Source organism: Carcharhinus amblyrhynchos, chromosome 32, assembly GCF_965287045.1.
Source record: "Carcharhinus amblyrhynchos chromosome 32, sCarAmb.v2.hapA, whole genome shotgun sequence".
In the NCBI taxonomy this organism is placed as follows: domain Eukaryota; kingdom Metazoa; phylum Chordata; class Chondrichthyes; order Carcharhiniformes; family Carcharhinidae; genus Carcharhinus; species Carcharhinus amblyrhynchos.
Genome location: NC_137355.1, coordinates 11,899,261 through 11,910,382, shown reverse-complemented (window position 1 = coordinate 11,910,382; position 11,122 = coordinate 11,899,261). Strand labels below are relative to the sequence as shown.

Genomic DNA, 11,122 nt, shown 5'->3' with positions numbered 1-11,122 from the left:
ACTAAGGGGCAATTTAGCATGGCCAATCCAACTGACTCACACATCTTTGGAGTGTGGGAGGAAACTGGAGCATCTGGAGGAAACCCACACAAACACAGAGAGAAGATGAGGGCTCCGCACAGACAGACACCCAGGAACGGAATTGAACCCTGGTCCCTGGCACCCTGAGGCAGCAATGCTAACCACTGTGCCACCGTGCATCTCTGCCTCATTTTTCTCCTTAAAAACATGCTTTATACTCTATCTCTTTACACAAGCTTTTGATCGTCTGTCCTAATATGCCCAGTGATTGCTGTAACATTTTGCTTCATAATGCCATGGAGAGACACCACCAGGTCTATTATGTTGATGGCACTACGCAAATACAAGTTATTGTTGTAAGTGCATACAGAATCCTGGTTAGACTACACTCAGCATGCAGTGCACGTACCTGCTCTCCACATTACCAGAAGAATTTGCGGGCACAGCTGAAGGTGCAAAACTGATTCAAAAGATCAATCCCAAACCTGACAGCTTACAGCTATCAGGAATGATTGAGTAGAGAAGGGGTTCTTTTCTAAAGGAGTTAGATTGAGGGGGTGAGCCGATAGAGGTCTTTATGATTTTGATACAGGTTTGCCGGAGGAAGACTGTGGAACTCACCATTGCAGAGAAGAGGCTTTTTTAAATTACTGGCTAGCCAGCATTTATTGATGTGGAGATGTCGGCATTGGACTGGGGTACAACACAGCGAGAAGTCTCACAACACCAGGTTAAAATCCAACAGGTTTATTTGGTAGCAAAAACCACCAGCTTTCGGAGCGCTCGCTGCTCCTTCATCAGATGAATGGGATTTCAGTTCACAAACAGAGCATATAAGACAAAACTCAATTTACGAAAACTTGATGTCTGTGTCGATATGCTCGATCTTCTTGGAGATCCTCTCCACTTGGAGCCGGCAGTTTGCAGTGTCAATGGTAGCCATGATGTGCAAATGCCAGAGTTGGACTGGGGTAAACACAGTAAGAAGTCTCACAACACCAGGTTTAAGTCCAACAGATTTATTTGGCAGCAAAAGCCACTAGCTTTCAAAGCGTGTGCTGTTCCTCCGTCAGGTGAGTGGGATTTCAGTTCACAAACAGGGCATATAAATAGACATCACATTTTTGTAAATTGAGTTTGTGTCTTTATATGCCCTGTTTGTGAACTGAAATCCCACTCACTTGACAATGTAGCTTTTGCTACCAAATAAACCTGTTGGACTTTAACCTGGTGTTGTGAGACTTCTTACAGGATTTATTGCCCATCCCTATTTGCCCGAGGGCAGTTGAGAGTCAACCATATTGCTGTGGCTCTGGAGTCACATGTAGGCCAGACTAAGTAAGGATAGCAGATTTCCTTCCCCAAAAGACATTAGTGAACTAGATGGGTTTTTCCCACAATCGACAATGGTTTCATGGTCATCAGTAGATGCTTACTTCCAGATTTTGTTTTACTGAATTCAAATAGCTTAGAGGCATTGAATGGGGAGATGGGTGGGCAAAGTAGAGGAGGTTTTGCTGATTGGACGAGGTGAAGAAGGGTGTGGGAGGAGAATAAACACCAACATGGAAATATATAGAAACTAGAAGCAGGAGGAGGCCATTCGGCCCATCAAGCCCTGCTCCTCCATTCATTTTGATCATGGCTGATCATCAAATTCAATATCCTGATTCCCCCCTCCCTCCCCCATATCCCTTTAGTCCCAAGAGCTAGATCTAATTTCTTCTTGAAATCACACAATGTTTTGGCCTCAACTACTTTCTGTGGTAGTGAATTCCACACATTCACCACCCTCAGAGTGAAGAAATTTCTCCTCACTTCAGTTCTAAAAGGTTTATCCCTTATCCTCAAACTATGACCCATTAGTTGTGGACTGCCCCAACATCAGGAACATTCTTTCTGAATCCAACCTGTCGAACCCTGTTAGAATTTTTTAAGCTTCTATGGGATCCCTTCTCACACTTCTAAACTCCAATGAATACAATCCTAACTGATTTAGTTCTCTCCTCATTTGACAGTCCTGCCATCCCAGGAATCAGCCTGGTAAACCTTGGCTGCGCTCCCTCTATAACAAGGACATCCTTCCTCAGATAAGGACACTAAAACTGCACACAATACTCCAGGTGTGGTATTTCAGGGAGGGAGGTAATTAAATGTCAGCCAGAGCAGTTGGACCAGGAGAGGACGAGGGGGGGGAGAAAGTGAAGGCAGTGAATACAAACCCATTATGCCAAACTAATTTTATGCCTTGAACAGATGGGCGAGATGGAGATTTGGTGGGAGGCAGCATTCGGGATTGTCACCAATTGTTCTCACAGACAACGCCTGGAAGTGTTGCTGCGAATGTGTGAGGGGAAAGGAAGTGACTCAAGTGCAAAACTGAAGTTCTTTATGCTAGCCTGGTGAGTGAGAGATTGGCGAATGATTTATCTCCCACGATTTTATTGTGAAGTGTTAAGTCTAAACTGCGTCATTTCGGCACAATGGTTTTGTATTCATCGCCTTCATTACCCCCCCCACCTCTCCTGACTCATTTGAATCTTCTCTCTTTCCCTTCTGGGTTTCCATTCTACTCCCCTTTCATAAGTTTCCTATTCCATGCTCACTGGGCTGAAATCCCCTCTACTTTCTCAGAAGATTAAGGAAATTCGGCATGTCCGCTATGACTCTCACCAAGTTTTACAGATGCACCATCCTTTCTGGTTGCATCACAGCTTTGTATGGCTTCTGCTCTGCTCAAGACTGCAAGAAACTACAAAGGGTTCATCAGTCCATCACGCAAACCAGTCTCCCATCCATTGACTCTGTCTACACTTCCCGCTGCCTCGGCAAAGCAGCCAGCATAATAATGGACCCCACGCACCCTGGACATTCTCCCTTCTACCTTCTTCCATTGGGAAAAGTCTGAAAACACATCCCAATCAACTCTTCCTTCCTGCTATCATCAAACTTTTGAATGGTCCTATCACACAGTAAGCTGATCTTTCTCCCCACTCTATCGGTAACTATAGCCCATATCCTTTCCTTCTCTGCAGTGTCTATGAATGGTATGCTTTTGTCTGTATAATGTACAAGAAACAATACTTCTTACTGTATCCCAATGCAATAGTAAATCAGTAAGAAGTCTCACAACACCAGGATAAAGTCCAATGGGTTTATTTGGAATTGCGAGCTTTTAGAGCGCTGGACATTCATCAGGTGAGTCACTGGACTTGAACCTGGCATTGTGAGACTTTTTACTGCGCCCACCCCAGTCCAACATCAGCATCTCCACATCAACAGTAAATCAATTCAATTCCTAAGTATAGCTTTGTGATAGTACTCCCATCTCTGAGGCAGAAGGTTCAAGTCCCACCTCATTGAGTAGACAAACTAGGTTGACACTCTAGTGCAGTACTGAGGGATCTGTTATCTTTGTGAGATCGAGCGCATTGATTTTGTCTTCAGAATATTGTGGTATTTGGAATGTCATTGACTTTTCACAGCTATCAAAGTGTGAGCAGAATTTTCAGAGCAGGTTGTTGGATATTGATTGGCTTGCAGCCTCCTCAGTGAGATGGAAGTTCTTGATAAAAAGATTTATTTCCTTCAGTTTTGTAGTTTCAGAAGAGCCCCACATTTAGGGCACAAAAGATCAGCCAGACGTGAATCAATGTTATAATGTAATTTAACACTGAGTTAACAAAGTAGGGAGGAGGTATACATTCTAATGAGTGACCTCTTCACTCGTTGCAACAAGAGTCTAATTTAGGGAAGGTGATGGCCTATTGGTATTTACACTGGACTGGTAATTCCAGAGACCCAGCTGATGTTCTGGAGACCCGGCTTCAAATCATATCACGGCAGAGATTTGAATTTAATAAAAAGTTTGGAATTAAAAGTCTAATGATGACCATGAAACCATTGTCAATATGGGCAGCATGGTGGTTAACGCTGCTGCCTCACAGTGCCAGAGACCCAGATTCCATTCCCTACTTGAGTGATGGTCTGTGTGGAGTCTGCACGTTCTCCCTGTGTCGGCATGGGCTTCCTCCGGGTGCTCCGGTTTCCTCCCACAGTCCAAAAGACATGCTTGTTAGGTGCATTGGCCGTGTTAAATTCTCCCTCAGTGTACCCGAACAGGCGCCAGAGTGTGGCGACTCGGGGATTTTCACAGTAACTTCATTGCAGTGTTAATGTAAGCCTACCTGTGACACTCATAAATAAATGAATGGATTGTCACTTCTAAATTTTATTTATTAGTGTCACAAGTAGGCTTACATTAACACTGCAATGAAGTTACTGTGAAAGACCCCCTAGTTGTCACACTCTGGTGCCTGTTCGGGTACACTGAGAGAGAATTTAGCACCCAACCAACACATCTTTCAGCCTGTGGGAGGAAACCAGAGCACCTGGAGAAAACCCATGCAGGCATGGGAAGAATGTGCAGACTTCGCACTGAACCCAGGTCCCTGGCACTGTGAGGCAGCAGTGCTAACCACTGCGCCATCCTGTCGCCCGCCCCCCATCTGGCTCACTAATACCCCTTTTAGGGAAGGAAATCTGCCATCGTTATCCAATCTGGCCTACATGTGACTCCAGAGCCACAGTAAGAATGACCCTTAATTGCCTCTGCGATGACTGAGCGAGACATTCAATTCAGGGGCAATTAGGGATGTGCAGTAAATGCTGGCCTAGCCAGCGACTCCCACATCCCATGAATGAATAAAAAAAATCTTCTACCTGAAGCTAAAATTTGATATAAATACAATATCTGTATAAATTCTATCCATGTCCATAATTTTTAACTGTTACAGATGGACGGTAGGGGTGTGGGGAAGTGGAGTGTAATTTAAACTGCCCTGATTTCTCCACTCACTAGCTGTTTGTAAGCAGAAAGTTTTTTTTAAATTCTGATTTCTTCCTTTATGAATAGTGGCATATTTTCCCCCCAAAGGCTTAAATTTGATTTTTAAAGTTTAAAGTGCAGCGTCACAAGTGGGCTTAACACCGCAATGAAATTACTGTGGAAATCCCCTAGTAGTGTCTGTTTGGGCACACTATCCATGCTAAATCCTCCCTCAGTGTACCTAACCAGCATATCTTGGAGTCCTGTTCTTATTAGGAGTCACAGAACCATAGAATCCCTACAGTGCAGGAGGAGGCTATCCAGCTCATTGAGTCTTCACTGATCACAATCCCACCCAGGCCCCAGTCCCGTAACCCCACATATTTACTCTGCTAATCCCCCTGACACTAGGGTCAATTTAGCACGGCCAATCCACCTAACTCGCACATCTTTGGATTGTCAAACAGTGACTGAGTCTCAGGCCCAAAGATTAAATAATTAGAGGAGTTCAGACAGCCTGATTCTCGGTAAGTTGATACTGGTTTCTGGTTGTTAATCAAGGCCCCCTTGTTAAAATATTGTCTCAGAACAGTTAATGCTGTGAAGCCAAGGTTAAGTTTGATGTGTTGTGTGACAGGAGATCAATGTGGCTCCACAAGGGCCGAGGAATAGGGCACAGAGATTACAGTGTTTTGAATTAGTTAGCATTCTAATAGAGTGGAGGGTGGGATGTTATTAAGACACTGGACAGTAAGTAAGTGAGTTTATTTATTAGTCATAAGTAGGCTTACATTAACACTGAATGAAGTTACTGTGAAAATCCCCTAGTCACCACATTCCAACAACTGTTTGGGTACACTGAGGGAGAATTTAGCACGGCCAATTCACCTAACCAGAACGTCTTTCGGACTGTGGGAGGAAATTGGAGCACCCGGATGAAACCCATGCAGACACTGGGAGAATGAACAAACTCCACAAAGACAGGGGAGATACAAAAGTGTCCTGAGGGGCAATTTTTTCACAGAGGGGGTGGAATAAGCTGCCAGAGGTAGTAGTAGAGGTGGGTACAATTTTGCCTTTTAAAAAGCATTTAGACAGTTACATGGGTAAGATGGGTATAGAGGGATATAGGCCAAATGCAGGCAATTGAGATTAGTTTACATAGAAACATAGAACATTACAGCACAGTACAGGCCCTTCGGCCCTCAATGTTGTGCTGAGCTATGTCCAATCCCAAGATCAAGCTATCCCTTCCTTGTAATTCTGGACTGCTCCATGTGCCTATCCAATAATCGCTTGAAAGTTCCTAAAGTGTCCAACTCCACTATCACAAGTAGGTAGTCTATTCCACACCTCTCTGTTCAAATTTACTGGGGGGAAAAAACCTTCCCAAGGGCCACTGGGGCCTGCTTCCGGTTTTACACTCCCAGTTTAGAAAACAAAACCTCCAAAAAAAGTAAGGTAAAAATCCCTCTTACCTTCAAGCACTCTGCACTGAGTCTCCACTCCAACTGCTCCTCTGGAAACAATCCAGTTTAGGGATTTAAAAAAAAGGACAGCATAGATAAGTTGGGCTGAAGAGCCTGTTTCCATGCTGTAAACCTCTGTGACTTTGTGTCTGTTCATGAACCTACTCCTGGGCCTGGTCAAGCTTGCCATAAACAGGTCCAGGCAAAGGTGACAGATGGGCCTTCTGACCCGACTGTCTGCCCTTCTACTGTGGCTGCATTCACTTTCGGGTGTCCCTGGAGAAAGAGCACGTGGTGTCCACACAGTTTCCTTCATGCTTTGTTGTTTTGTTTCAGGCGCTCCCACCCTCCCGCCTTAAGGGCTGCCCCTTTTACTTTGTCTGTCAGTTTATTTGATTAGTTTGTTTGATTTCCCAAAAAGATTGGCATCTTTGTCAGTCTCTACTTAGGCCCAACCTATCATTGACATTCCAATCTGTTCCACCCCCTCTCCAACAATGATGTGGAGATGCTGGCGATGGACTGGGGTGGGCACAGTAAGAGGTCCCACAACACCAGGTTAAAGTCCAACAGGTTTATTTGGAATCAGGAGCTTTCAGAGTGCTGCCCCTTCACCTGACTCACCTGATGAAGGGTAGCGCTCCAAAAGCTCATGCTTCCAAATAAACCTGTTGGACTTTAACCTGATGTTGTAAGACTTCTTACTGGGCTCTCCAACTATGTAATTAATTGTATTTATATCCCTTTTCAATTCAATAGAAAGGTCATTGAGACAAGGTTAACTCTGTTTGTCTCTCTCTCTCCATTGATGCTGCTAGCCGTCTGAGCTTATCCAGCATTTTCTGTTTTCAATCATTCTTCATGTCCGTTTCTGTCTCTCTTTACATAGAGACTGGACAATTTGATGAAAGCCAAATACTGCAGATGCTGGAAGCTGAAACAAAAACAGAAAATGCTGGAAAATCTCAGCAGATCTGACAGCGTCTGTGGAGAGAGAGAAACAGAGTCAATGGCTGGAATTTTACTGTCCCGCCTGCCAAGGGAATCAGAGCAGGTGAGGGACAGATCATGGAAAGGACCGTTGACCTTTGGGTGGCATTTTACGGAGTTTTGAGTCCAAAGAGAGGACATCCTGACTCAAAATGTTGACTCCATTCTCTCTCCACAGATGCTGTCAGACCTGCTGAGATTTTCCAGCATTTTCTGTTTCTGATTTGATTTATTATTGTGAATTGGTATTGTTGGAATACAGTGAAAAATTATTGCTTGTTCCTGGATAATTTGAGTTGCTTCCAATGCTATCCTGGCATCTCTACTGGCAGCAGGGTGGCACCTGGTTGGCACTACTGCCTCACAGCACCAGGGACCCAGGTTCGATTCCCAGCTTGGGTCACTGTCTATGTGGAGTCTGCACATTCTCCCCATCCCTGTGTGGGTTTCCTCCAGTGCTCTGGTTTCCTCCCACAGTCCAAAAGATGTGCTGGTTGGGTGTATCATCCACGCTTGGAGTATTGCGTACAGTTCTGGTCGCCGCATTATGAGAAGGATGTGGAGGCATTGGAAAGGGTGCAGAGGAGATTTACCAGGATGTTGCCTGGTATGGTGGGAAGGTCTTATGAGGAAAGGCTGAGGGACTTGAGGTTGTTTTCGTTAGAAAAAGGTTAAGAGGTGACTTAATTGAGGCATACAAGATGATCAGAGGATTAGATAGAGTGGACAGTGAGAGCCTTTTTCCTCGGATGGTGATGGCTAACACGAGGGGACATAGCTTTAAATTGAGGGGTGATAAATATAGGACGGATGTCAGAGGTAAGTTCTTTACTCTGAGGTTAGTAAGGGCATGGAATGCCCTGCCTGCAGCAGTACTGGACTCGCCAACTTTAAGGGCATTCAAATGGTCATTGGATAGGCATATGGATAATATTGGAATAGTTTCGGTCAGAGGGTCATTAAATTGGTTCCACTGAATGGTGCAACATCGAGGGCCAAATGGCCTGTACTGCACTGTAATGTTCTATCTATGTTCTATGAATAGTTGCCGGAGTGTGGGCGACTAGGGGATTTTCACAGTAACTTCATTGCACTGTTAATGTAAGCCTAATTATGACTCTGATAAATAAAATTAAAAAAAATACAGTGCCAATCCAAGCCTTCCACTCAAGTCGGACGAAGTGGAATTGGAATGTCCGAGCTTGCGGCTAAGGGCGGCGTGTCCCGCAAGGCGTCCAAGCAGTCGCTGATCAAGGTCACCATGAAGATGTCGAAGAAGCGGAGGAAGGCCTGCAAGCAGAGCTACTCCACTTACGTGCACCAGGTGCTGACCCAGGTCCACCCTTCCACCTGCCTCCACCGTCCAAGGCCATAAGTATCGTGAACTCTTTCATGGTTGACAGCTTTGAGCGTATCCCCTCTGAGGCATCGCACCTGTTCCACTACAACAAGCGGCATACCATCTTGGCAGGGGAGATCCAGAGCGCAGTCCGCCTCATGCTACCGGGCGAGTTAGTCAAACACGCTGTCTCCAAGGGCACCAAGGTGTCACCAAGTACACCAATTCGACTACACAAAGGTTAAAGAATACATATATAACACATAAAGCAATTCCAGCAGCCCATTCATTTTGATAGAGGACTTTCACACGACGCAATGCATCTCGGGATAGCACGCAGCACCATTGCCAGCCACCTCCTGTCACTTGTTAAAACCCTGATTTCCCAGCTATTTCCCTACACTGTCATAACAGGAGAGAAGTAATACCAAACACTCACGCACTACACCTCCAAACCCGTGACTTGTGTTGCTGTGTGTTATTGTTGCTGTATTGTTTCCACTCTTCTGCATGGGAGAGTAGCAGAGAAGCCGGTAGCCCTCCCACGTGACCGTAAGATAACGCATGCGCCTATTCCCCGCGCGGAATATTCTGGATATTGTAGTCCGCGGTGGCGTGAGGGTGACTACATTTCCCAGCAGGCTGTGGGGGGTGGGCGATACCAAACGTCATGGAGGGGGCGGACGCTAACTGATTGATCGATATTAAGGCTCAGGCTCCTCGAGGGCAATGCCATCCTCCATTATTTGGTGTGTAATTTAATATTTCTGTAGGAAGTTGGATTTGGGTGTTATAGGGGTGGGGGAGAATTGAGCGGGTTGGGGGTATTCTATGCAGACACCCCTCTCACTGCTCCATTGTGTGTAAAGGGGGGGGTGTTGGTGAATGGATGGAGCCGGGAGGCAATGGGGCGCGTGCTGCTGGCGGTTAGTGGGAGCGTGGCGGCCGTTAAACTGCCCGAGCTCGCGGCGGCCATCGGTGGCCTGGAGCAGGTGACTCCCTTCCCTATCCTTTTCCCCTTCTCTCCTTCCCTTCTTCTCTCTTCACATAAGAAATAGGAGCAGGAGTAGGCCGTCTAGCCCTTTGAGCCTGTCCTGCCATTCAATAAGATCATGGCTGATCTGATAGTGGATCAGTTCCACTTACCCGCCTGCTCCACATAACCCTTAATTCCCTTATTGATCAGAAATCTATCTATTTGTGACTTAAACACATTTAGCGAGGTAACTTCCATTGCTTCAATGGGCAGAGATTCACTGCCTTCTGGGAGAAAATGTTCCTCCTCAACTCTGTTCTAAATTGACTCCCCCTTATTTTGAGGTTGTGCCCTCCAGCTCTGGTTTCCTTTCTAAGTGGAAATAATCTCTCTGCTTCTACCCTGTCTAGCCCCCTCACTGTCTTGTATGTCTCTATAAGATCTCCCCTCAGCCTTCTAAACTCCAGTGAGTACAGGCCCAGTCTATTCAATCTCTCCTCATAAGCTAACCCCCTCATCTCCAGAATCAACCTGGTGAACCTTCTGCACACTCCTTCCAAGGCCAACATATCCTTTCGCAAATAAGGGGACCAAAATTGCACACAGTCTGGGTGCAGCCTCACCAGTGCCCTGTACAATTGCAACAAGACCTCCCTGCTTTTATACTGCATCCCTCTCGCTATAAAGGCCGACATTCCATTCGCCTTCTTGATCACCTGCAAACTGAGTTTTTGTGATTCGTGCATAAGGACCCCCAGGTCACTCTGCACAGTTGCATGTTGTAATTGTTCACTATTTAAATAATAGTCCATTTTACTATTATTCCTTCCAAAGTGGATAACCTCACACTTGCCAACATTATACTCCATTAGCCAGATCCTTGCCCACTCACTTACCCAATCCAAATCTCTCTGCAGACTTTGTGTCCTCCACGCAATTTGCTTTCCCACTCATCTTTGTGACATATGCAAACTTTGTTACCCTACACTCGGTCCCCTCCTCCAGATTGTCTATGCATATGGTAAACAGTTGAGGCCCCAGCACCGATTCCTGAGGCAAGCCATTAGTCACTAACTGCCAACCGGAAAAGCGCCCATTTATTCCAACTCTCTGCTTCCTGTTAGATAGCCAATCCTCAATCCACGCTAACACTTTACCCCCAACTCCGTGTACCTTTATGCAGCAACCTTTTGTGAGGCACCTTATCAAATGCCTTCTGGAAATTCAAAAACACCACATCCACCGGTTCCTCTCTGTCAACCACACTCGTTACATCGTCATAAAAACCCAGTAAATTCGTGAAACATGACTTTCCCTTCATGAATCCATGCTGCGTCTGCTTGATTGAACCTTTCTTTTCCCGGTGTCCTGCTATTTATTCCTTAATGATAGATTCCAGCATTTTCCCAACTACGGATGTTAAGTTAACCAGTCTGTAGTTACCTGCCTTTTGTCTACTTGCCTTTTTAAACAGTGGCGTTACATTAGCTGTTTTCCAA

General features: G+C 45.5%; 1 protein-coding gene and 1 pseudogene across 1 annotated transcript in view; both read left to right on the top strand.

Moving 5' to 3' along the window:
- The first annotated feature begins 8,500 nt into the window (after positions 1-8,500).
- Positions 8,501-8,942, top strand: LOC145360658 (histone H2B type 1-A-like; annotated as a pseudogene).
- Positions 8,943-9,534: 592 nt separating this feature from the next.
- The window catches only part of ppcdc (phosphopantothenoylcysteine decarboxylase), a 79,082-nt gene continuing 77,494 nt past the window's right edge, over positions 9,535-11,122 (top strand). Inside the window, exon 1 of the mRNA XM_080216182.1 lies at positions 9,535-9,639. Coding sequence (XP_080072308.1) covers positions 9,553-9,639 — 87 coding nt within the window. The 5' untranslated portion in view covers positions 9,535-9,552. The remainder of the gene's footprint in view (positions 9,640-11,122) is intronic.